Source organism: Lissotriton helveticus, chromosome 7, assembly GCF_964261635.1.
Source record: "Lissotriton helveticus chromosome 7, aLisHel1.1, whole genome shotgun sequence".
Classification (NCBI taxonomy): Eukaryota; Metazoa; Chordata; class Amphibia; order Caudata; family Salamandridae; genus Lissotriton; species Lissotriton helveticus.
In genome coordinates, this window is record NC_136068.1 from 836414246 (window position 1) to 836442116 (window position 27871).

General features: G+C 46.6%; 1 protein-coding gene across 1 annotated transcript in view; it reads right to left on the reverse strand.

Annotated features, from left to right (window-relative positions):
- Positions 1–27329, reverse strand: part of LOC144769271 (electrogenic sodium bicarbonate cotransporter 1-like) — a 584697-nt gene extending 557368 nt beyond the window's left edge. The window contains exon 1 of the mRNA XM_078653329.1: positions 27031–27329. Within this exon, the coding sequence (XP_078509455.1) occupies positions 27031–27329 (299 nt within the window). The remainder of the gene's footprint in view (positions 1–27030) is intronic.
- Between the last annotated feature and the right edge of the window lie 542 nt (positions 27330–27871).

The following is a 27871-nucleotide window of genomic DNA, read 5'->3' on the forward strand; positions in this document are numbered from 1 at the left end:
CAGCATGAGCTGTGCGGAAGGGCCTTGTTGAAGCGGAGGAGCGTCACCCCACTTGAATGCCCCCGAGATGAAAAATAAAATGGTAATTCATCACTACCATTTTTTTTTTCATCCTGACATCCTCCGGTCCTGAACGAGCGTCAGGACGGGGGAGCTGCTGAATGGCAGCAGCAGGGACTGGGAGGAGGGCGTTTGTGTGTGCACTTTTCAAAGTGTGCATGTCTTTTTGTCCGGCCGCCCTGTGATGGCCAGCAAGACATGCGCACTTTGAAACTTCTAATATAGAGCAACTGCAGGCCTCCATTGCACTGTGGAGCACTGAGACAGGCTCCTCCCTCTACTCAGGGTGATGGTCTCATGCTGGTGAGAGCAGCGCCCTATTTGGTAAAGGGAATTTTCTGGTGGCCGGGCTGCAGTGCGATGAGGTCCGGATCAGGAGGTCCTGTTGATAGGTAAGTGTTTCTTTCAAGTTTATATTTGTGCACGCCCTTTTATGTTGATATATTTTTATTTTATTTGAGAGCGCGTGTGTCCCCTCCTTCCCGTTGATGCCAGCCACCAAGTGGTCAACATATATTTACATAGGAGCCTTAGGAGGAACACGCTGTAGCATAGAAGGTGCAATGCACAGTCTAGGTTAAAAACATGTTTATTTTTTGCGGGAAGAAATTATATGACATACAGGAAAACAGCCTTCAGACAGCTTGTTATAAAGTTTTTAATGTAGCAGGCGGAATGGGCATTTGCTCGGTAAGATTAATGGCCAGTCCACTCTGGTAGAGGTGGAATGATATTTCACCCAAGTCTACTGAGACTTTCCATGAGTGTTAGTCAAACAATAAAGCCAATTTGTAGCTGTATAAGCCACAGCTTCATCACATGCTTGCGAGAGTGTGCGCACACACACGAGTGCACACACATTGACTGTACTGCAGCAATTTTCCATTCAACAACCCCACCCCACAGAATGAGCCTTCTCGTCACATTGTCATTAACCCTCACGTTAGCCCCAAAATCAGATTTCCTCTCTGCCAATGTTTTATTTTTTGGATTAGAAACGCATATTTCATAGTTATCATGAACTGGAAACTTGCTCCCCAAAGCTGATGAAGTTGGGAAGGGATACTATTATTCTCCAGCTTACATCAACTCTCAATCTGGCCATTTCTTCTGGATGCAACCCTCCTAGCTGGAAAACAGCGGTTGCCAAGCCTCTGCTTAAGGAACCCAACCTTGATCCATCTGAATTAAAAAACTATCGGCTCATTTTCATACTAACTGTTCCCACCAAGATCTTGGAAAAACACCTAAAGGCCCAGCTGAGTACTTATTTGGAACAACATCCCAAGAGTTCCCAAGAGTTCAAAGAATTTTATTTGCATAATTAATTAAAATTGTTACAAAATTCTCCTAATAAAATAGTGCAAAATTTATTAAAATACTAAAATTATTGTCTCTCAGCCTCTATTTTGTTGGGGCAGATGCGTGAAGATCTAAAAGTTAGGGTGTCCCTAATAGTCCGCCAACTGGGTGAACCTCCTGTGCAGTTAGTTCTAAGCGTTTTCTTGATTCTGCCATGAATTTAACTCCGCGGCAAGCCAGAATTATGGAGGAGCCTCCGAGCCAGCTTGTAACTGCCTGTCTGCAAGAACGGATGTTTAATGCGTTAAGAATGGGTTTCAATAGAAGTCGTCTCTGAATTATCAGAGCCGGACATATACAGAAAAGGTGGACGAGAGTTTCGTTTTTGTACCCGCAGAGGCGACATTCTTTCGTCTGGTGGGACTCTTTCCAGGATGGTAAGAGGTCCTTTGAGACGTGCATCCCCATCCGATAGGCTGTAAAAGTCTTTTTGAGATGGCCACTGAAGTGGGCTACTAGATATGCTAGTGGTTTTGGAGTTGTAAACGAGTTCATAACAGTCCAGCCATGCCGACGTTTTGCCAATGACTCTTTATCCTCCGAAAAGGATTTCCTTTTTGCTGCTGAGTTGGCTAATTTGTTTAGGCTTGCTTTGTCTGTCCCAGATTTCCAGACTGATTCCATCTCCAACTTTTCCACACAGAGTTTAAGATACTTTCCCCAGGTGTTCGGGGTGTCGGTTTCCCCCCGTTTTTTTATTTCCTCCCAGCTTAGCCAGTCCAGTATATCTGGGTCTGCAGAGCGAAGTTTATTACAGAGTTTCACGAAGCCGCTCATGCTCCGGAACTTCTGATTTTGCAGACCAAATTCCAGCCTGACTTGTGAGGCAGAGGCGGATTTTGGCAGGTTGAAGACCGCTTTGTAAATTCTAATCTGTAGCTCGTTTAGGAGATCCGCCTCCTTGCCACACCATGTAGCTAGGCCATAAGATAGAGTGGGCATAATCTGCGCTGCCATTACTTTTAATAGATGGTTGTGGTTAGGGCAATCCATTTTTTCTTTTAACGATCGGTGCGCAAAAATTAAAGATTGTGCTTTTGCTTTTAATGCTGTTTTGCGATCCTTGTAGTTTGCACCTTTCGATATTGTTATTACCAGGTACTTGTAGTACTCTTGTTCTTTCACTGTTGTCTCTTGGCCATCCATTTGTACTTTAACTTTTGCAGGTCTACTAAACGGACCACTTTAGTTTTTTCTTTGTTTAATTCCAGGCTTTCCCTTTCTAAGTACGATGTTAATTTGTTGATGGCTCTTTGTAGTCCAATTGGTGTTTTACTCAACAGTACGATATGGTCGGCGTATTGTAGATAGTATATTGGATTTTTTGCCAAAGATGGAGGGTGGCTGTCTGCTGATTCGATCGCGCTTGTGAGGTCAGAGAGAAAAAGATTAAAGAGGGTGGGGGCTAATACGCAGCCTTGTTTTAGGCCTTGGTGCGTTTGGATGTTCCTGGTTGTGTTGCCTCCATTTCCCAGTTTCACTCTTGCCCAGGTGTGGTGGTGTAGGGCTTTGATAGCTGTTAAGAGTTGGTGTGGCAACCCCCAGCTCTCTAATTTTCTCCACAAACGCTCTCTATTCACCCGATCGAAGGCAGACTTAATGTCTATAAAACAGGCATATAAGCGGATGCCCTTTGCTCCCGCTATGTCCGTTAGGATGGACAGGAAAGTGAGGTTCGTTATTGTTCCCATTCCTTGCCTGAATACAGTTTGGAATTGTGGCATGATCTTTGTTTCTGATATCCAGACTTGTAATTCCCTTAAGATGCAGGAGGCGTAGAGTTTGGCCTCTACATCGATTAAAGATATCAGTCTGAAATTTGTGGGGTTGCAATGATCGCCACGCTTAAATATGGGATGGATAATGCTGCCTTTCCAGGAGGCGGGTAACTCTGCTTGTTTGTATATTCGGTTGAACATGGGCGTTATGATCTCTGACCACAAGTCCGGGTCATGTTTAAAAATCGCGTTTGGCAGCCCATTTGGTCCTGCTGCACCCTCTGACTTTAATCTTAAAATTATCATCATGAGTTCATTTTTGGTGGTTAGGTCGTCTGGCTCTGTTGGCCCCTTCTGGAGTTTTTCCCACTCGGATTCCCCATGTTCCTTGTAGTTCCCACCGTTTAGTTCCTCTCTGTTGTCCTTGACTGCCCCTGAGCCGTTGACGTGGCCTGACACTGTGCTGCTATATAGAGTTTGCACGTGTCTGGTCCAGGTTTCTGCATCAACCCCGGCTTCTTGTTCGAGTTTTGCCCCTTGGGTAAGCTCATTTATGATGCCCCAGAAGTCCCGGCTGTTAGGGTGTTTGCCTGCAGTTAGAAGTTTGTTCCAGAGAGTTTCTTTCTATAGATGCTTTGCCGCCCTCAGTGCCTTCCTGTAGATGCACCTGCCTTCTCTCAAGTTGGATTTGTTTGCCATGTTTTTTGTCTTGCGACGGCGCTGGCCTCCTTTGCGACCTTTCTTTTTTTTGCTCTTAGGTCCATGTTAAACCAAGGCTCCTTCTTGTTGTTGAGATTTCTATGAATCCCTGGCCTTGCTGGAAACTTTTGCTGCAGGACCTGAATCATTTGCTCCCAGTTGGAAACTCGGTCTTCCTCCTTTTGTGTTCTTACATTGTCCATATGGGCTTTAACTGCGTCCGTGATTTTTTTTCCAACCCCTCTCCACGCCATTTTAGTTTCCTCAAGTTAAAGTTTGATGCGTGATGCAAAAGGGAGGTCGTTGTAGGTGCCGTGCTTGGTGCAAAGTTCAGGCTTATTATGTGGGGGAAGTGGTCACTTTCTACTCGATGTTCTATAGCAAATGATTCAATACTGGGGATTAACTCGTCACTTACTATGGAGTAGTCGATTATTGAATGGATCCTGCCGCTCAAATATGTGACGGCTGCCGGCCTATCCCCCTTTGTGTTCCCATTCAAGATTGACAGTCCATATTCTTTTAGGCTGGATGCTAACTTTTTTCCACCGCCGTTTGCGTTCGTCTTCACCTTCGCCTTGTTTTGGTCAATAAGGGCGTTGGTAAAATCCCCGGAGATGACCAGTGAGTATTGCGAGTAGGTCTTTTGCATGACCTTAATAAGTGACAGCAAGGTCGCGTGTTTTTCTTTTTGTGACTTTCTGTCAGGGTGGATATAAACATTGAATATCAATATCTTCCAAGGTTCAATCCCCGGTAAGGGTGCTTCAGTAATTCTGGTCACTTGGACCCACCTCAGGCCCACGTCTAGCTCCTCAGATGCCCAGTTGTATTTATGGGTTACGTATGTTGATAATCCACCGCGACGATGGCCATACTTGGATAGGCTTTCTGCATAAATTTGGTGTTCTTTAAACCCTGGAATCGAGCTCGGTTGTAATTTCCATGACTCCTGGATCAAAATGATGTCCTGTCGACGGAAAAAGGCTTGGGTTTCTTGATCCTGGGCCATTTCTCGAAAACCGTGCACATTCCACAAGCAGATTGAAAGTATAGATTTCTTTCTTAAGTTAGGCAGAATCATCTCGTTTCGCGGTGTGAAGAGGGAGTTTGGGTCTGGGTTAGGTAGCTTTGTTACTCAGGATGTTAGATATCCAGGACCAATCCGTTCTGTCGGCGTGATGGAGGCCGATTGATTGTGGTTTGTGACTTGCGCTAAACGGCTCTGGCGTGGAGGCCCGGGCGCCGCGTAGACAGGAGGTAAGTTGCCCTCTGCTCTCTTGCCCCTTGGTTTGATCACTTATGTTAAATTGTAGGGGATAGGGGTACTTCGGACGCTTGTGTCGCATTATGGATATTCCCCATGATTCAAACTGGGATCCTGCAAGGTATATCCTTTCTACCAGGTCCTTTGATGCCCAAGTTGTAACTGTGTCTTCAATAGCTGCATTATTCACGTTTTGTTGGAATTCGACGGAATAAAGGTCCTGGGTAGTGATTTCTTTTAGAGACGATATTTCCTTAAACAATTTCAGCAGATTACCTCGGTTAAGGATATCCTGGGTCCCCCTTGTTGGATATTCGGGGATAAAGGTTAGTTTTGAGTCAAACGGCTCAGGATGTTTGCCATTCTCCTTTTGTATTGAGCCTGCTTTGCAAAACGACAGGTTATGAGCTTGAGTATTGTCGCAAACTTGGAGGATCGTTTCTTGTTCTTTCTGTACTACCTTGGTTGAGGTTACTGTTTTCTGAATTCGAGCTATATTCGTTGTCTTCATTTGGGCCGTGCTTTGCTCCCTTCGTAGTAGTGAACATTTGCGATCCTTTTCCAGGACAGTAATTCGCATGGGGGTTAGCACGGATTTAATTTCAGGTGCTGCTACTGGTCCATTAGGTTCGTGTGCGTTCCTTTCTGGTGTTGTAATTAGTTGTTGCTCAATAATGATTTTTGTGCCAGGGTTAAAACACTCTTTATGAATGCATTTTGAGCCCGAACTGTATGTCAGTTTGTGTTGCTCACAGTCTCTGTATTCCGGCACTTGTGTTGGGTTCGTGCTTGCTCTTCCCAGCTCTTGCGCTTTTAATTTCTGGTTCAATCTTGTGTCCATTTGACTATTGTCACCTATAGGTGGAGATGGACTCGAGTTGGCTCCAGTCCTGAGGCCTTCACCTCTTGATGTGTTTAATGGATTTAGTTTGATGACTGGGTCTGCAAGGATGTCCTCACCCACTGGTGACCCATTCAGAAGTTTAGATTTGTCTTCAGAATGGATGTTGATTTTAAATATGGGGAAGATTTTGCCGGGATCTGCGTTTAGTTGCTTCTTGTACTTGAGCCTGGCCTTCCTTGCCCTTTTCCTTTGTCTCTTTGTTGGTCTTTCCTCAATCAAGGATTGTTGGGTAAGTTGTGTTTCTTCGATGTCTGAGGCCGCTTTACCTAGACCACATTCCTTTGGTGATTGTTCTTGATCCGTTCTTTGTTTGCTTTTTATAGGGCCATTAATCTGCTTTCTTTTGAGAATGGGTGGTTTTTCCGGGGTGGGCTTAGTTTCCAACGCCTGACTGTGACTGCGTGATTGTTTTACCTCCCCTAGGATATCCATCAGTATGGCCGGGAGGCTTGCTAGCTTTTCAATAATACTTCCACATCCACAGTTTCGTTGTTGATTACTCGAGCTGGGATTTGGCTCTAATTTCCCCTGAGTTGTTAAAAGCGATGATAGGGAGTCCAGTTTTGCATTTATGCCTGAGATATGCCCGGCCACTAATGTAATCAGGTCGATCTGGACTTCCATTTTATTAGATTGGTAGTTCAGCACCCTTATTGCTTGGTCTAGGGTGCTTAACAGGGATTGGGTCCATGTCGTGGAGGGCTCGTCTTTTGGGATTTTGATCAGATCCTTGAGCTCTAAGACCGACGTGCTCCCCGATGAAATTGTTATTGGCCCGGGCTGAGTGGAATGTAGTTGATTTGCCTGCATAATGATGCTATCGTTTGTGCTTGCTTTTTGTTGGTCTCTTTTTTGCTCCGGGCCCCAGGGGGTTGAGACCAGCATACCCGGACTCAGATGACGATCATCAAAACCGTAATCTGCTCGTGGTGCTCTCCCTTGTGAGTCAATATACTTAGTGATTCTCTCAGTAAGTCCCTCAAGTTGAGAATCATTTGGTAGGAAGAGGGGCTTTAACCATGAGTCCCCTTCTTGCCCGGATAAGGTGGATGGGTTTTTGTGACCTTTGTTTCCCTCCTGAATCCCCTTATTTGCCGCTGCGTGGTCACTGGCTTCGACTGGCTCCTCGATTGTCACGCTTTTACTCTAGCTCAACCCGATATCCTTTGCGGGGCGACTTTCTGTGATGTTATTTACAGCTCTTACTCCCTTGGTTTCGTTTGTGGCTACAGGTGTGTTGGGATGGTGTACCTGGGCGGTTACTAACGCCAGTTTGCCTTGGGGAGGGGGCCCCGAACACGATGGAAGGGATAGACACTCTAATTTGGTGCTTGACATGTTCTGAAGGCTACTCGCCAATGAAGAAGGAACGTTAGATGGCGCGATGGGGCTTGGTAGCTTACTAGCCTCCACCGTTGGTGCATAAATCGCCGCCATTGGGTCTTTTAGGTAAAAGAATTTTAGGAGTCCGGATTTCTGTCTGGGGACTGATGTTAGCTCGGGACTAGGTGCCGATACCAACCTCTCCCTAGGATTTAATTCCGGCCCTGTTTCTGGTGGTGTTTTAGCTTCAACGGTTGGCTTTCTCAATTTATTTTTATTTTTTTTACTTTCCGTAGGTTGGTGCATTTTCCCCGATCTCATTTCCCCGATCGGGGCCTCACGATCCTTTTGACCCTGTCTGGGGGTCTGGTCGTAAAGGCTTATAACTGTCTTCGGCGGGGACGAGTGTTGGCTGGTGCAAGAGCTTATCGGGGTCGACGTCAACAAGGATGTAAACAATGTGTGGATAGGCGGACGACCCGACTGGCTTACGGGGGGAGGGAGAGGGGGTGCAGCCAGTCGTACCGGTCAAGCAACCACGGCTTCGGGGGTTCTCTTACTCCAAGACCTCCCCCCCTCCACTCACGCTGAGCCTCTTACCGCTCTGGGTTGCCGCCGTCCATCCGCTGCTTACTCTATAGTAATACTCAGCTCAGTAATACTCAGCTCTCACGTGGTCCTGCGCGTCCCTGGCACTGCATCGGCTTAATTCCATAGTTCCATGGCTCGGTTGTAAGGATCTTGTGCCAATGTGCCTGTGTGCAGGGTGCCCGCTGCACCTGCCGTTTTTAGGGTATTTATCCGGGAGTCTTGTTTTATCTTATGGCTCCTGCCTCGTTAAGCTGCAGCGGATTCCGCGCTGGCTGAGATGGGATGAGCGCCCCCAGGCTTCCACTACTTGTCTCCTCCGCTCACCGCTCACCGCTGCAACCCCTCTCCTCTATTGCGGTGGCATGTGGCGGTGGCGTATGGCATGTGGGGGTGGCGTTGACGCAGAGTCCCCGCTAGGCAGCTGCACGCCCTGCCCAGCCTCGCTGCAGCACAGCACAGCAACAAAGCAGCCCAGCAAGGTTATGCCGCCTCTCTTGGGGGGCACTTTGTCTCCCTGGCTCCCGGTCCTGTGGCTCCCTGTGGCTCCTTGTCGATCGCTACTTGCTGCTTGCTGCAGCCCACTCTGCCCGTCGGCCCGTTGGCCTGCCCACACGATGCAACAGCAGCACCCGGGCCCGGGACAAATGTTGGCGTAGAGGAGCGTTGGAAAAATGGGGGCGGGCGCGATGCTCCTGCTCCTCCTGCGGCGGCGGCACCCCCCGCGGGTCCCGGCCGCAGTTACGGCAGTGTTTGAAGCAGGTTACGGCGGTCCTCTTCTTTTCTTTTGGCCGCGGTGCCCAGCGTCTGCCCCTCCTCGGCAGTGGGACGGCGGAGCTGCAGGCTGAGACGCGAAGACGCGATGGTGATCACCTGCGGTTCCCGGCACCCGGCACCCGGCTTCTGCCTTGTCTTGTCTTGGCAGCATGGCAGCGTGGCAACTGTCTGCGGGCTGGCTGCAGGCTGGCTGCGGGCTGTAATGGCTTTCCTCGAGGCAGCCGGCTGCGTGGGCCACGGCGTCTCCCCCAGCCTCCGCAGTCACTGCAGTCACAGCTTGCTCACAGCTTGCTCCTCCTCCTCCTCAGGTGAGTCGGCGATCAGCAAATTGGAACAACATCATCTGCTTAACTCCTCTCAGTATGGATTTAGGAGTTGCCATGGATCTGAGACGGCATTAATATTTGCAGTCAAGAACATTCGCATCTTGGTTGATGCTGATCAGACTGCACTGCTGATTCTGTTGGACCTATACGCGGCCTTTGATACCATCACTAAGACAAGGCTGTTTGACCGCCTTCAGGAAATTGGGGTGACAGACTCAGACTCTGCCTTGAAGCTCTTGTCCTCATTCCTGAAAGATAGGTCACAGACAGTAAAGGTGGACCAGCTCTACTCTGACCCAAACACCCACCTTCTGCGGAGTTCTGCAGGGCTCATCGTTGAGCCCCACCCTGTTCAATATATATGTCTCCCCGTTGGCCAAGCTGATTAGATTGTTTGGGCTGCAGGCGCTATCATATGCTGATGATACACAAATATTTGTGTTTATCACAAAGGATATAGAGACCTCCACAGCCAATTTTAACAACTGCATGCAGGCTGTAGCATCTTGGATGGTAGACAACTACCTTCAACTGAATGGGAACAAAACTGAGGTTGTGGTCTTTGGTAGCCAACAATCTATATGGACTGATTCGTGGTGGCCAGGAATGCTTGGACAATATCCTAGTCCTGTTGTTTCGGCAAATAATCTTGGTGTCCTAGTTGATAACAAGCTGTCTTTTAATCTCCAGGTCAATAGGACTGTCTTATCCAGTTTCTGGGTTATAATGACCCTTAGAAAGATATTTCCATTTCACTCTCTCCCAGCACGAAAACAAGCAGCTGTGGCCTTGATTTTGTCCAGATGGATCACTGTAATGCACTCTGCCTGGACATCAATAAGGCATCCATTAATAAGCAGCAGCTTCTCCATAATGCTGCAGCGAGACTTTGCTTGGATTTCCCAAAATGTCACTTCATTTCTGCTGCCATTCGGAAATTGCATTGGCTCCCAGCTGAGAAACCAATCTTGTTTAAGGCCCTACGCACTGTTCATAAGGCGCTTTACAACTCGGGCCCGGAGGGAATTAAACGGCTCTTTCAACGTTATGTCCCCACTAAACCACTGCGCTCTCCTGATAAAAATCGGTTGGTTATTCCTAGGTGTAGGAGGGCAATATGGGGAGGAAGAGCCTTTGCTGTGGCAGCCTCTAAGCTCTGAAACACCCTCCCCATAGGGATTCCTTGTTTAAAGGCACACCTTTCTTTTCGTATGTCTTTGAAGACCTGGCTCTTTGCCTTGTAACTGCTTCATGTAGAGGGTTGGTGCTCCTGTCCTCCTGGCAGTACAACCGTTTTAGAGCCTTGATGCCCATGAGCATTTGTTCGCGATTTATAAGTTGGTCATTTATTCATTCATTCATCGTGTAGCTGCATGTCAAATGTGACACCTTCAGCTACTGCCAGGATTTCAGCTGAGAACGTATTTAAAAATTGCCAATTAGGGTTTACAACCTCAGCATACATAGCACTATTATCTAAATAAACATCTAGCAATGGGTGAAGGTCTCAAACCTGATATGGACCACTTGGTGATTATGCAAGGAGTAGGGGGTAATTTTATAAGGAATAAAATACTCCTAATCGTGCCTGAAACGGATATGTCAAGTCAAATTGTAATCCCATGACCTAAGAATAGTGTTGGGTTTGCCTCCTCATGTCCACAGGGATCCTGGGTGACTTGCAGTGTCTTCATGTCAGGGGGAACTTGATCCCATGTATGAGAAAGTGCCCTCTTTCTGCATGGTTGCCCCCACTTTTTGCTGAATAACTGATGTGCTTTGGTCTCATGCCAATCAGGTGCCCAGGGCCTATGTTCTTTCCCTAAACCTGCATTAAAAACAAAACCCAATTGGAATCTCTGGTCACAGGTCAGCCCCTGGTAAATGGTACCACAGGTACCCAGGGTACTGTGACCAGGGAAGACCTCTGCAGCACTTATTGAGCCACCCTGAGAGGCCCCGTACCAATACACTCAAAGTCAAAGAGTCAAAGTGAAAGAAGCTTGTTGAGCTCACAAATCACCCTAAGGTCTCATGGCGCTTGCAGGACTTTCCATAGGCTGAAGATCGTGTCTGTTGACCCTTAATCCTGTTCAAATAGCCATGTTTTTAATTATTTCCGAAAATGGTTGTGGTCGGTGATGGAATGAAAATGGGAAGGAAGCTTATTTCAGAGATGGGGGGTATGAAAGGAAAAGGAATGTCCCCCACTACATGCCATGCGGATTCAATGTGGGGTAAGGAGAGATTTTGAACTAGATCTTAACCGTCCTCCTGGCTGGTACCAGTTAAGCTTTTTCGATAGATAGCATGGTCCGGTTCCCTATATGATCTGATGAGTAAGGCATAGGATTTTAAAATGACATCTCTTTCTTACCAGGAGCCAATGGAGGGACATCAGGCTATGGGCTGAAGGGGCTCTAGGTGGCAGATTCAAATTAAGTCTGGCAGCTGTGTTCTGCAGAATCTGCAGTTTAGAAAAAAGATCTTCATTTAGGAAGGCCAATAAAGCATTCCCATAATCCAATCGGCTTACAATTAGACCCTGCACCAGAGGTTTCCTAGCTTCAATAGGTATCCAATTAAAGATTTGTTGTCATTTCCGCAGGATGCCATAGCAGGTGCCTAATACAAGATTGACATGGGTTTTCATGGAGAATTTGTTATCGATGGTTATGCCAAGATCATGCACGGATTGCTTAGGGGATGGGAAAAGGCCCAATTCCTGTGGCCACCAATTGTTGGACCAATATTCTCTGTTTTACTGCCATTGAGCTGTAGTTTGTTATTGCTCATCCAGTTGTTAATGTTGATCATACAGTTTTTAAACCAGGTCACAACCCACTGCCCTGGCATAGAGCAGTCACCCCTCTAGCTGGGTGCACAATACCAATGGGGAGGGAACAAGTGCATGAGCCCTGTACCCCTACAGTGTCTCCAGGTCAATTTTAAGACATTGTAAGTGCAGTGCTGCCAGTCAGAGTATATGGTGCTGGGAGTTTGTCATTACGATCTCCACAGCACCATAATAGCTGCACTGAAAACTGAGAAGTTTAGAATCAAACTTCTAAGCACATTAAACCCACACTGATGCGAGTGTGGGATTTAATGAAAAATGCACGCAGAGGGCATCTTAGAGATGCCCCCTGAAAAACGACCTACCACTAGTGTCCAAGCTGAGTGGCTGCTTTCAGCTGCCACCACCAGACATGTTTCTAGACCCCTGGGTCGAGAGCCTGATGCTCTTGGGAGCCTGAAACAATGCACATCTTGGGACGAGGGTCCAAGCCTCCTCCCCCAGGATGGGCAGAGTTCATGAAGGGGAAGCTTCAAAGGCTTGCCGCCTTTGTGAGCTTCGCCAGGCCACTTGCTGCTTTCAGCAACTGGCCCCCACTGGTTCTGACCCCCACTTTGGGAGGGAGAACCAGTGGGAAAAACAAGTGAGGAGGAGAGGTGTGCCCACCTCCACCAACTCCACCCCTCAGGTGGGGGAGGCGAAGTGAAGCACAGCTCTCAGTCCCCGCCATCTTGCAATTGGGGGGACCCAGCCAAAAAGGGAAAGGCTTATGCCCCCCTCCCACTGGAGGATGGCACCCCAGGGAAATCTAGTATTTAGGGGCACCCCTGACCTTGCTTCCTCAGACATGAACCTGCTATAAGAAAAGAAAAAGAAGGACCAAACAGCTGTGCCGAGGCTAACAAGAGGGAGACACCGATGGACTTGGCCCCAGCCCTACCGGCCTACCTCCACCTCCAACCTGCTCCTGCGAAATCCCGGTATGTCCTGCAGCCAGCAACCTCTTGAGGACCTGCCTGCCTTCAACCACAAAGACTGTGTCTCCCATGAACACCAGATTTGTTTAACAGACTTCAGTTCCGCCAGGATCCGCAGGTCTCCACCACTCTGCACCTGATGCCCACAGCCCGAGTTCGAGGGGCCCAACACCAAGAGGAGATCCCCCTGCAATCCTGACCCGGGATCTGGCAACCCCTAACCTGCCTCAAGCCTCCAGTCGATGCCTGCAGCCTCAAACTGGAAGGTCCCCCCAACCGCAACCAGGAGCTGGTAAGAAGATATGACCCTAAAAGGCACCCCTGCACCTGGCGCCCCACGGCCTTGGGGACCCAACCAACAGTGCCTAACTAACCCCCAAGATCCCAACTTAACTCTCCAAGTGGTGGTCACACCCAGAAGACTTAGTCCCCGAGCCTGCAGTGCTTTTGCAAACAGGAGACTCCCCTTTGAAAGCTACAGGGCTTCCGACGCCAAAACAGCACTCTGCACCCGGCCGCTCCAATGCCGCTGAGGGTGCATCTTTTGTGCTGGCCTAAGCCCCCATTTGCCCTGAGCTTAAGTCTAGGAGCTTTGCTCCCACAACCCAGTGGCCTGCTCGTCAGAGGCCACCAACCGGAGGCCCCCTATCCCCCATTGGATATCACTGGGCCTTAGCACTCTGCACCCGGCCTGCCCTGGTGCCACTGAGGGTGGAACAAGAGTGCATCCTTGAACCTGGGGGACCCCGGAGTCTAACCCTAGAACCCCAACTCCCACAAAAAAGTTTTTACCTTAAAACAAATAACACTATTTTCCTCCATAGGATAACATTGACTGTTTTTCTATGAAAAGTTTCTGTGTAGAGTTGGATAACCTAAAGAAATTCTTTAAAACTGTACTAACTAACAAAATCGCTTCTACTTACCTAGTTACAGGAAATGTCCCACTGCAGTATCCAGGCATACTGCACTGTGTAAGAAAAGTAGTCTCAATGTAACTTACCTGTAATTTTACTAAAAATCCTATACAAAGTATATGTACGGTATTCTGAAAAGCATTGCATTATCAGTAACACTACTGTAATCAAAGCAGAGTACATTTACAATTGCAATTCTATCTATTTACAAATTGTATTACTACTGTAAAGTATGTATTGCTTACCTGTGCCAGGCTTGCTTGGTTCTACAAAATGAAATAACTAAAAGAATATTTTTATTCAAAAACAAATGGTCTGAAGTTCAGTCTTTGAGTGTGTGAATTCATTTGCTGACTGAATGTGCACAACAAATGCTTAATGCTGACATCTGATAAAGCCTTACTGCTCGACCACACTACCACAAATAGAGAGTGAGATGCTATCTACTTTACCTCTGCCTATCTTTGGGGTCCCACTGGACTTTGTGCACACTATACCTCACTTTGTTGTAGTATGTACAGAGTCAGCTTCCTACACCATGTACCTACAAAATATTTACCCACTAAATGTTATCTTCACTAGGCTCATGTATTAAGTTCAACAGGCATTGCTATTTTCTCAAAATTTTGCAACTGTTCATGTTTACAAAAATAACAGCTCGAGATGTACACAACAAACAAAGGTGTTATGTAAGCATCTGCACGTGCTACTTTGTAACATTCTAATGATTAGTGTTTCACCCGTTGGCAGACACTTTTCTTGATGCTAAACTAATTCCCCTCTTCTCGCGTGCTGGTACATTAAAAAGGAGGGTCAAGGTGCTTGACATTTCATGGCCGTGTGTTGCTATCCCCCCAGGACTTGTACCTGATTTGAGTTTGCTTTTTCAGTGAATTAGTTACCCCTACGCATACATCGAACACCCCATCTACCCCCTCTTTTAAACATGAGGTAATCACTCCTTCCATACAAACCCGAAATGCCTAGTCCCAAACAATTGAGTAGAATATGATTGCCTAGGCCTACCACTCCCAACTGCATAGATTGAGCAGGTTATTTCTTTTTTCTGATCTTTCCTTCTCTTTTTGCTCTCCATGGATATGTGTGTTCTCCCGCCAAAGCCTCAATGCACTACTAGCACCTACTTATAGTAAGTACAAGTTCACAAGTACCATGCGTGGGGGCAGAATGGCGCTGCTAACGTTTGTGAATACTTACAAAGTTATGGCTTTGTGATGTTCACCCTTTGGCAATGGAAGGTTTTTTTTCTCATGGACATCTAAATCTTATCTTCATTATCTTAAGTGCCCTCACCGTCTCCCCATCCATCTCACTCATCAAAATTTGCATTACGATTGCTTCTCCTTTCTTTAAATGTCTTTCTCAGTATTCAAGAAGGCCATCGGTGCGGAATGCTGCACTTTACCAAAGCCGTGTAAGATGGTGAAACTGAATGTACAGCTCACGGAGTCACGCAGTCGCTAATTGACTGTGGGTAATGTATTTCAGTCAAGTCATGATCAAGGATGTGCCCCACACCGGGTCTAGGTTGGTTTCACACAGGTTTTTAATGTACAACATGAAAGAAGCACTGAGGCAAAAGAGATGTTTGTATGCAGAGCTTAATTTGAGCAGGTTGTAGCAGACGGAGCCCACTGTCACTCATTTTTGTGCAACGCCACATGTTTTTTCCTCAACAGACTTTGTTCCAAAGTAAGAGAGTGCCAAAAACTAAAAGGGTAAAGAAGGCGGAAGAGAAAGATGGAAAAACTGGGACAAAAGGAAAAAGCGGGGGTGAAAACGAACGTACAAGAGTGAGATGAAGTGGCAGGGTGTGCAGGGTGGTTGATGAAAGATGCACAGGGTGGAATCAAGACTACGAAGCCCTGGTATTCCGCACCCGGACTTTTGATAGCATCGGCTGCAAACTTCGGAGAAAAATGTTGGCCCGGCACGTATTCTTTTAAAAATGAAGCACCGCTTGTATGCAGATACCACCAAAACCAGCAACAGAGAATGTTAAACCACCACACGGGGTTCAAATAACTGCAATATATCAGAGATAAATCAAAGCATGGAGAAAACCAGGTAACAGGGACAGAACAGGCTCCATTTACGCAGGACTCTGAAGGGAAACCATCCAACTGACCTATAGCTGCCCTTAATGTAGACGAGAAAATGGTTTAACAAACCCCAGAAGGCAGACTGGAGAATCTTCTACACACACCAGTAACCAAGACTAATCACAACTATTTCTAAAAGACAAAAACATCTAAAGCTGTCCAAGGCATCAATTCAAGCGATTTCCAGAGGTCTCAGCCTACTGTCTCGTTTACTTAAAAACCCTGATAATGTAAAGATATTGGGCGTACTATTTGATTAAACTTATTTTTTATGATCCGGGTCAAGAAAGTGTCACCTAGAGTTAGAATCTAACTGAATGAATTAAATAAATGTCATGTGTCTTACTTTGCCACAAATGACAGTGATTATTCAGAAAAATCACTTAGGTGGTCTTGATTACTGAAATCTATTACAAGCAAACTTCCCAAAAAAGCACAGTTGACAGACATGATAGGTTGAAGTGAAACGTGTTTGCAGTTTAAGGCGTTCAGTGGTTTCATGCTTATTCTACAGAGTTGTGGGTGTATCCTGCAAGCCCAACCTTAGAATCCAGTTGAGATGAGATCTCTTTGAATAAAATTAGTCTGCTCCAGTCCAACAATAACGAGACATGGTAAATTCATAAAATTTTATAACTCAGACCTTAAATCATACATTAGTAAACTATTAGAGTATTGAAATTAAAGTAAAGTTCTATTGAGGCAGAGCTTAAACAGTTTAGCCTTAAAAGCGAGACAAATGTAACTTGTCAGAGTTTATAAATGTATATTTAAGTTGTACATACAGTGTTAGGAACGTAGTTACTTGATATTTTAACCTGGCAAACAAAATCATTTATTTGATAGCATTCTTGACTAGTAGATCACTTCATCAGGCTCTGTGCGAAAAAGTTGATTTCTTCTTAGGAACAATGATTCTACTTTCTCCTCAGAGGCAATCGCCCACCTCAAAACAGTTCAATAACATCGCAGTTTGCCTCTCACGCCACGGTATAGCAAAAAACTTTACCCTACCAAGCATTATTGCAAAAAACTGCACAGAGGATGGAAGAGAGATTACTCTACCTCTCCAAGGGGTACTTACACTCAAGCCCTGCAAACTTTAAAAAATGCGTTCATACCACGTGCACTGCCCTCGACAAGTTCAAGATCCTATAATACAAGAACTCTTCTAAAGAAAATGTTAATATAATCAAAACATTGATCAATCTTAACTGCTGGAGTTTTAACATCATGTCTTCCCAGGCTTTGTATGATCTGTTATGCAACTTTACTCATGCCGAAATTGACAATATCAGTTTCACCTTTCAAAGGTCAATCATGCATCAACAGATGATCATACCAAATATGTAAATCTCTTGCCTGCCCTCGGCCGGTCCTTTATAAAGTTTCATTACTCACCCAGACACAACAAAGATGCTAACCTTAAGTACCGAATCAGGCTCTTTTTGGATCGCTGTCCAGCTTCCATGGTACATCGAGCCAGCTGTATCATGCGCCCTCTTCTCTCTCACCTCTGCAGTTCTCCAATCGACTCTACATTTTTCCCATACTCAGAAACAAGCTTTGGTGGGATGACTACTTTAAACGCCTTCCGCAGACTCTTCTGGTTTAAAAAGTGTCTAAAATTGACAACGTCCTTTTCCCAGCTTTACCGGAGGACAGTGGTTTATTTGAAGCACTGCAATCTAGTTTCCATTCATTGCATAGCACGGACTCCTGCTCTGCTTACAATACCAGGAGACGGAAGGCAAGGATTGAATATTGAAACAGTTGGCAGAATAGCCTTGATTGTATTACACCTCTCTGCAGCCTTGAATAAAGTCTCAAATCAAATCCTTCTTCCATGTCTCTCAGTTTGAGTTCCAAACTGAAGCCCACTCGGAAGCAGTACTGCTTTGGCCTTTCCAATAATCCTTCAAACCAAGGGACACAGCAAGTCCTTCTTTAAGCGACACACTTTTTAAAATATATATGACCCCACCAGCACTCTTGATCAGGTCTTTTGGTCTGACTCTAATTACCTGTGCAGAAGACACCCACATCATGATGTACCTAAATTATACTTTTTGTCTTATTCAGGCCACCTTACAAACCTGCCTGTCCAAGGCACCAGCCGGAGGAGTGAAATGTGCAAAAACATATTGCAGATAAGACTTAGTAGTCAGTGGTGATACTTCCACTTAGTCCAAGGAGTGATAGCCCAACAACCTGAGTCCTCACTTAGTTTCAGTTTCTTCTCTCTGTACCCTAGGCGTTGTGACAAACCAAGCTCTTTCACTTAGTCCTCAAGTTAAGAGTCACTTATTTATACTATTACTCTTTCTGAATGCTGGTGGAGGGGTGTGTGGGCCCAGTACGGCATGCAGGTTTTGACAGAGTGAGGCTGGGTAACTGTACAACACCAGCACAGGTGCTGAGGACCTGATCTGTGGTGAATTTTTAGAACATTGTGTTGGTCTCAGTATTGTCAAAGCACACAGTGCAGTGGGGCAGATTTGGATTGCATTGAAAGAGTTGTGTTTCCAGGTCTTGAAAAGCAGCATATGCTTTTGATGACGATTGAAGTGCAGGGGTGGGCAGGGTCCCAATACTGGAATGAGAGGTTGTGTTTTAAATCAGTATTGTGGTAGAATGGCAGGGCTGTGGCAACGCTAGACAGGCGAAGGGAGCCACAAGGCAGGATTGAGTTGCATCATTAGGGCTCTGCCTGGGTCATGGTGCTGCCAGAGCAGGCGCTGCTTCCGCTCAGGATTGAGGTGCGTTTATAGAGCTGTGCAGTCTAAGTCTGGAACTGCTGTGATGTTTCCTGTGGATTGAGATTCATTGGTAGACTAAAAGTTGTTGTAGTCAGTGGCATAAAGCAAAATGATGTGGCGCCCCTGCAGAATGGGATGAGGGGCCACTGAGTCCTCCATATCTCTCAGACACACAATGGCCAACATAAAACCTGCATTTGCTAGCTGTTCGAGTATTTTACTCGTTTTTACTTGAATTTTTAAAATTGTATTTTTCAATTTGTGTTGCAGACAGCATACCCCTAACCCACCTGCACGCATGTATGCCTACATTTTAGGGCTTTAGTGGCTGTTTCTTGCCTTTAACTGGGTTTGGGAAAATCTTTCCACGGCGGCCATCTTTGGTGTGGCACAGAGTGGTGTGAGCACTCTAGTGAACCCATAAAAGGAGCCTCGTGACAATACTCGCGAGATTCTTTGCCTGCTATCATTTAGGAGACGCTACAAGTGAAGAGCCAACATAAAACCTGCATTTGCTAGCTGTTCGAGTATTTTACTCGTTTTACTCGAATTTTTAAAATTTTATTTTTCAATTTGTGTTGCAGACAGCATACCCCTAACCCACCTGCACGCATGTATGCCTACATTTTAGGGCTTTAGTGGCTGTTTCTTGCCTTTAACTGGGTTTGGGAAAATCTTTCCACAGCGGCCATCTTTGGTGTGGCACAGAGTGGTGTGAGCACTCTAGTGAACCCATAAAAGGATACGGTCATCCTATCGCGCTAGCGGTCGCGTTTGTGGATGCGCCGTCCCTAGCGCCGGAGTCTCGCCTGAGTCAGCCCATCTGCGCCCGTCCGGGCTTGACGAGCTCCAGGCTCTGGCAAGTCCCTCATTTATTTCTTGCGTCACCCTGTGTTCTTGTTATATTCTTCACACTATGTTTCTCTCTTATTCTGCAGAGGAACTATATTCATGGCGTCATACTCCCAGATTGAACTGCTCGGTGTGTACACTGCCCTTCCCTAAATTTAAATGTCATCACTGCGGATTTGCTCTGGGAATGCCGGCGAGTTGCAGATCACTGAGGCGCCATTGGAGACGCAATAGGTCCGCTGTATCAAAAACTGTCTCTTTGCACTCCTCTTTACAGTTCTAGAGTATTAATTGCAGATCTCTCCCACAACACAAGTACAACATTTACGATTTCATTATTGATGAACAACCGGATGCAGTATTTCTCACAGAAACCTGGTTACATGTTAGTTCTGGCCCAGATATTGCCGCTGCAATTCCCCCTAATTACGTTATTGTAAGAAAGGATAGGATCTCTGGCAAGGGGGGGGGGATAGCTATGATTTCTAAATCTAAGTACACCTGTAAATTTGAAGATATCTCTCTTAAAGGATGTGAGGCAGCCTTGTTTAAGTTAATTATTAGTCCTCAGTTTACATTGACAGGCTTACTAATCTATCGCCCTCCTGGGAATGCCAATCCCTGGGTTTCTTCCTTGCCGGATTTCCTGGCCCCTTTACTACTTAGAGCAGCCAATTTTACGATTATTGGGGATTTAAATATCCATCCTGAAGATCTTGACTGTACATCTAGTAAACAGCTCATTTCTATTCTTGAAGTTTTCAATATTCAGCTACTGAATTCTGCCCCTACACACCATGCTGGTCATTTATTAGATCCCATCTTGTCAAATCTACAGTTAGATTGCTCCCAGAAAGCACGCCCAATAGAATGGTCCAATCATTACGCTGTTCCTTTCTCACTAGATATTACTCGGACAGCAGCTAAGACCGCAAAAGGAAAAGATAAACAGACACGCAGTTGGGGGAAAATTAACATGCTAGAACTTAATAAACAATTATTGAGGACACTCCCAAATACTGACCTACCCATCACTGCACTAAATTGTGCAGTTGATCAGTGGTTAAATAATGCTGTTAATTTCACGCTTCCTCTGACATCTAAGAAATCCATGCCTCATCACCCCCCTGCACCATGGTTTTCCGATAAGCTTAAGTGCCTCCGCACTCAATGTAAGACTCTAGAAAGAAAGTGGAGGCTCAACTATTCTCCTACTCGTAAAGCAGCTTATAGAGAAGCTCTGAAGGGCTATCACAAAAGCTGTAAAACAGCTAGAGCGGACTTTACTAAAAAAGTAGTTTCAGACGCACAAAATTGCCCCAAGATGCTTTTCTCAGTTGTAAAAAAACTAACTGGTGCAGACTCTACGCCTATGCCTCCCGCACTTGACGCGGTCCAATGTCAATCTTTAGCTGTTTTTTTTATCAAGAAAATTGACATGATTTACGACCTCTTTACCTCGCCATCGGTGGCAACTTCCTCTGCATCTGGCCTTAATCAGTTATCTGCTAATGTTGATGCTGTCACCAAACTCTCTGTATGGCAACCACTAGACAATGCTTCTTTTTCTTCTTATCTAAACAGTGTGCGCTCTGGCTCTCCGTGTGATGCACTTCCGGTTAAAATACTGAAACAACTAGATTCCTCTACCCATCAGATCTTTGTCAAATTGCTAAATGCCTCACTTGCTGAGGCACATATCCCCCAGCCATGGAAACAAGCGATGGTAGTGCCCTTGTTAAAAAAGACTGGTGCTGATATCTTAAACCCCACAAATTTTCGCACTATATCTCTGCTGCCCACTTTTTCTAAAGTGTTAGAGAGACACATTAACACCCAACTTACTGAATTGGTGGAAAGTTCTGGTTTTCTACATCCATCCCAGTCAGGTTTTCGGACTCGCTACTCGACCGAGACAGCCCTCCTTGGGGTGACAGAGAGTCTTCGACACGGTGTCGATCGGGGCGAAACTATGGCGCTCATCCTGTTCGATTTGAGCGCAGCTTTCGACACCGTGTCACATTCCATCCTTCTTGACTCTCTGCGGTCTCTTGGTGTGACTGGTATGGCCTTAGCCTGGGTGGCCTCCTTTCTTGGGGAGCGAACCTTTCAAGTATTTTCCGCTAAGGCGGCATCAGCGGTCTGTCCATCAGCGCGGGGTGTCCCCCAGGGGTCAATACTCAGCCCCCTATTGTTCAATATATATGTAAAACCCTTGGCTAACATCGTTGAGCAGGCGGGGCTGACTCTGTTTTCTTACGCAGATGACACCCAGATTGTCTTCTCCCTATCAGGGAGAGACGAGAATAATCCCTCTGCACTAAAATCTGGCCTCATTCTTGTGGCGGGCTGGATGCAGAGAAACTGTCTCAAACTGAATGGGGAGAAGACAGAGGTGGTCATTCTGGGGAAAAATAAGAACCTCTGGGGCCCTCAACATTGGCCAAATGAGATGGGCTCACTTCCTGTGCCCACACATGCTGTACGTAATTTGGGTGTCCAAATTGACGACAAGCTAACAATGAAGCAGCAGGCTAATAAGGTCGCGGCAACCTGTTTTTCTACCCTCAGATGGCTACAAAAGATCCTATGGATGCTTCTCAGTCCCTCCCGTAGAACGGTTGTCCAGGCATTGATAACATCTCGCCTGGACTATGGGAACATACTATATTTGGGGGCTGATGTAGCCACTGTTAAAACATTACAGGTGGTACAAAATGCTGCTGCGCGACTTTTGAAGAATGTTCCTAGAAGAACTTCGGCAGCACCTGCCTTGCATGATCTCCATTGGCTTAAGGTCGCTAGTCGTATAAAGTTCAAGACACTGTGCTACATGTTCAGAATAAAGGAAGGCACTGCACCTACATACCTACAAAAGCTGGTGCAACCTTACAGGCCCAAACGTACTTTGCGATCCTCGGAAATTGGAAATTTCATTGTACCAAGATTTAAGCTGGTAAGAATGGGGGGACGCTCCTTTTCCTATCTTGGTCCTAAATATTGGAATGCCCTTCCTACAGCCCTTAAATTAGAGACCAGTCTTCTTCGTTTTCGCAGAACACTGAAAACGCTGTTGTTCACATAAGTAGCTGGTTCCTGTATGATGGCTTATCTGACATCTTCTTCTTCAGTCTATCCCTAGCGCCGGGAAACCCACTGTGGGTAGCTGTGCGCGGTAAAAAGTTCAAATAAATAAATAAAATTGAATGGGGGTCCCCTGAAGGGTTGGGGGTCCCTTGAAGTGTTGGGCCTCCCTTGCGCCGCAGGGCATGCAGGGGTGTACCTTACGTCCCTGGTTGTGGTGTCCGGTTCCCAGTACTAGAGTAGCAGGGTGTGCTGCAGGCTAGGGTCTGATGTGCAGGTCTAGCTGTGTATGGGCAGCAGCACTGGAATAACCTGCTCAGGTGAAGGCAGTGCTTAATTTGAGCTGGTGCTTTCCGGTGCTCAGCACGACACTTAATTGGTTTCCACTGCTCAGCACCGGCACCTAATTGTCAACACCATACTTAGAACAGTCTACCACATGGTGACGCAGCTCATCTAATTTAGAGATGAGCAGAACAACGGTTGTTTAGGAATACAATATACTTTAAAATTGGTCATACCTGCCTCCCCAGCCATTCCTTTTGCTTTGGGGACCTGGCATAATCTGAACTGTTGCATTCACATGCGACAGAGATGGTTAGTAGTTGTTTTGGCAGCGATGACAAGGGCGATGGGCGGTGCAAGCTGCAGCGACCTCCTGATCGGGGCCCTGGCACTTCATATTTTACAAATTAAGCACCGGGTGGAGGGGGGGAGCCTTGCAGAGCTCTGTGGGATGCACTGATGGGGAGAGTTTATGTCTTAATATTTGAAAATTAAGAAATAAAGCAGTTCACAGTTGAGAAGTGTTCATGAGGGAGACAAAGTCATAGAGGGGAGCGAGCGGGAGAAAGATAGAAAGAGACAGCGAGGTGCAGGGAAGAGGTACCCGAACCGGCGACCACTAGGGGCAGCGGGCGGCGTCAAGCCAGAGGATAAAATATGATGCCCTATAAAAGATCAAACTCTATCCATTGGTCAGTAGATAACGAGTTATTGGAATGGGGGCCAAATCAACTTTTTCTTACCGTCTCCCCCAGAAAAAGCTGTGACTCCCCTGGGGCTGTGTTGCTGTACTAGTACTTTGACGTGCGTCGCGTGGCGATGCGCCTGTGGCATGTGCACATGCCCTGTGCGCGGCTACGATGTTTCTGGGAGTGGTTAAGCCACCGTTTCTGTTTCTTCGTGTTAGTTAGCCTCTACAAACAACGCAGCTTTCCGGGGCTGTGATAACATGTGCAGTGTTCAGGCGTCTGACTGCGTGGCGCGTGCCGCTTGTTTGTCATGGGTGCGTAGTGCATGCGCGCAAGGCAAATGTTTCCGAGATACTGTGGCAACAACTACAGTGGCCCCCGAGAAGCACAGGCGACAAAACAAGTGTGTTAAAACCCAGACCTCCTGCTGCCTTTGGTCGACAAACAATCCATCCATAAATGAAAAGCAAGCAGTTCAGCATGTCCCAGTCAAATGGTGGAAAGCCATAGGGCCATGCAAGCAAGCGCGGAGATCCATATACGTGTCAGGTATAGGCAGCATGAGGGGTGTGGTCGGTACTGAGTGGTGCACAACCCCAAGGTACAGATTTACTCATTTTTGGTACAACACAACACAGCGCAGCAACACAGCTTGCTGCACTGCATCAAATGGAAAGGGCAGGAATGTGTCACATTTACTAATCTATGGCGCCTTCCCTTCCTGCTCTCTCTCTCTCTGCGCTGGCGCACACAGTGCAACCTTACACCATGGGGGAAGCATGCCTGTGTTACAGGTAGGATTGTTTTTGTACAGGAAAGGACATCTTCAGCACAAAAACAATTCTCAGAGGCATTTTTTCTTTCTACTTGTGGTGCAGGACGCAGCACACATAGAAAAAGGAAATAACGAGGAGGAATAAAGATATTTCTCCCTGTTACGCCTCTGTTTTGGTCAGGTATATTATTCCCCTTGACAACGCAGAGTAATGCAAGGTATTGACTTGTGCTGCTTTGTGTTACTCAGGATTTACTAAGCTATGCAGAGCCGTGCAAGCTGGCTTTGCATGGCTTAGTAAATTTCACGAAAGCCCTTGCATTGCCTTGGTTGCCTAGCCTGATATAATGCAACCCAAGTGCTTCAAAAATCTGGGCCCAGGTTTACAGACTTGGAGCATATTTACTAACATTTTGTGTTGTGGATGTGCAACTTTTGTTGTACAGCTACTACGCAAAATGTTAGTAGATATTTACAAAACCATACAAGGGGCGATTTACACTGCATTATGTGGCTTTGTAAAGAAATGTAATGCAACACAGCTGCTTACGATACACTGCTTTACATTTACATTTAATTCTGGGAGGTGTTCCATGGGTGGAGCTTGGGCATTACCGTGCATCCACCCACGGATTTCATGCAATGGCAGATTTACAAAGGTTTGTAAATCTGGGATTGCATGAAATAGGTACGCCTCCCAGAGGATGGCGTAAGGAGGGGAAATATCTGTATTTCTCCTTGCTACTTCTACTTTCCATGTTTGCTACATTCTGCCTCAGACATAGAAAGAAGATAATGCTTTAAGGGGTTCTTCCTGTGCAAGAACAATCCAGCCATTACGCATGCACCCTTGCACCATGGTGCAAGGGTGCCTAAATTGGTGATAGGCTGCCTGAAATGCATCTATGCTATGAGTGAGCAAAAGTATGCCATATCTTATTAGTTGTGGCACATTTCTGCTCTCTCCCTTGCATGTAATGCAGCACAGCAAGTTGCCTTGCTCCACTGCATTGCATGAAAGATTAGGAAGTCTGGCCCTTTGTTTGCTTCCTTCACATACAATAGGATGGGACCACCAGATCCCTCGCACCTGGGGCTCAGGGTGAGAACAGCAATGTTGTGTTGCCAACCAAGATCCCTTTTTAGCTCCCTTTCTTTTAAAATGTCACCAACTTGCACTTTGCAAAGCTGGTAAAGTTAAAAGTGGCAAAGTAAAAAGTTGTTAACTTCTCAAATGCATACACCCCTTCAATACTGTATCTGATCTTTGTGTGAGGGAACCTTCAATTGACGCCGCCCATACTGTTCCTGCTCAGTGCTTGAGGGAAGGTGGTCCTAGAGCCACCCATACTGTTCCTGCTCAGTGTGGTGTGTGTGTGTGTGTGGGGGGGTGAATGATGTCACCTGTGCTGCGTCTGTTCTGTGTGGTACTGGTGCTGCCTGTGCGGTTCCGGTTCAATGTTTGAGGGAAGCTTGCACTGGTGCTGCCCATGCTGTGGCCCTTCGTGTGCAGTGCATGAAGGGAAGCTGCAGTGAGGGTGCCTCTCCTGTATCTGTTCTGAGCATTGCCTTTGTCATCACATGTTTTGTGAGACCCGAATTTCCTGAGAGACCCCAGAGCTCCCACCAGTCCAGATCACATAGATGTGGAAATTACTTCAAGATGAAAGCCGCTTGTTTATGAGCTACGGCATAGATAGACACGTTAAACAATGTCTTCTAAATCTTTGTAGATCACAGACGTATCTCAAAGAAACTCAAGAGAGGCCTGTTCAGAGGGACACTGTGGGAGTCACAAGACAACACCTTGAGTAAGGGGGCCCAACAGTACTCAAGTGGAATACTTGGCCTTAAAAATAAAACTGAAGTGAAATGAACATTATGTAGCTCAAAGAAAAAACACCTCTACAGCAAAATAATAGAATCTAGAAAAAGGGCAGTGTCCCAAAAGCGGAGTTTGTGGAACACGCCACCTACAATTCTTTCCAGAGGCTCAAGTGGCAAATGTGAAGAAAAAACGTGGAACTATGAAAAAAGAACAAAAACAATACCAACATATACGCAGAGGTTTTTCAAGTAAAAATGGTTCCAATGTTTTGGAAGGAACTTGGCCCAAAGAGCAAGAAAACCTCATGTACGATACTCCCATTGATACCCCCATTGATACTCCCCTAGGTACTCCCTTTGGTACTGCCATTAAAACTCCCATTGGTACTCTTAATGAATCTCAACTCCCATTGATTCAATGAGGAGTACTGCGGTATCAAAACCCTCCGACTTCACCTCTGTCGCTCTGAGTAAATACCACAGTCTCTCCTTCCCGGCGAGGTAACATGGACTCCCTTACTCTCAGGAACTGACGCCTCTGTGACTGAAACACCTCAGAGATGAGCTCTCTAGGCACGACGGCCAATATCCGAAAACTAAAGCCTCAATATTTCAAAATAATTCCTGCCTTATCCACAACACATTCACAAACACCCAGCTTAACACCTTGTTTTTCATGAAAAAGGACTTCCACTCGTGAGCTCCCAGTAGCAAGATAGCGCGCAAGCTTCCTCCCAGCCGAACACTAAAGATTAACAAAATGTGCAGTACAAGCATTCCAGCAATCTATCTGTGCACCTGTGCGGACACCATTGTATCGGTAAAACGTTATAATATTTGCAGCGCATAGAAGTTGCAGAAGTGATGCGCGAGGCGCTCTTCGCGCGCGCAACACGTGCGAACATAAATAAAAGGCCTTGCCTCGCAGTCTGCCTCCACTCCGGCTCCCTGTCGCCGTGATGAAAGAGCTCGCTCAGCTGGATGAAGAGCAGCGGCCAGTCCAGCAGCGGCTCCTCGTCGCCGTCCATGCCCAGCGTGAACCCCGCTCTCTCCGCCGCCGCCGACACCCGCGCGCTGAAGATGCTGCGGTTCGACGCGTGCGAGATGATGAGGGAGTTCCGGCTCCGCAGCCCCTCGGACCGGCCGCAGTTGTGCTCCTCATCCTGGGGGGCCTGGTTCTCACCCGGGGCCGCGAGGCCTTCGTTTCCACCCAGCCTCATGGTGTGCTTCCGCGCGCCTCGAACTCAGCTCACAGCCTTTGCTTTCAACCCATGGAGCAGGTATTTATCACTTCGTGCAGGACCTGCTTGACAAATTGTTCAGCCAGTTGTTGTCTAGAATATGGCCGCAACTAGCTCAAACTAGAAAGAGTCTAGCCGCTCGAGTCTGAGCCGCTCGCCCAAAACACGTCTTACGCAACAACAAACAGCTCCAGTCAGACCCTGGCGTGGCCTGACTGACCTGGCCAGGGAGGGCTCGGTCTGCAGAGGTCCTGTTGATCCGGGCCTATCAGACCCAAAATACTCAAAGTCAGGTGGCTGCTTACAATTCTGAAGTCACGGGGCGGCGTTACGCACACGTACTATTGTGTTGCTATCATCTAAACATGTTATAGTGTCGGGTATCACCATATCACAAAGACACACTTGTCTGGGCGGCAGATTCAGGTTGGAATCTGTCATCAGTAAACGACACAGAGCAAAATGTTTGCATGTGCGTTTTTAGACCATGTCATGTATTTTTTATTACAGGCAGTGGGTAT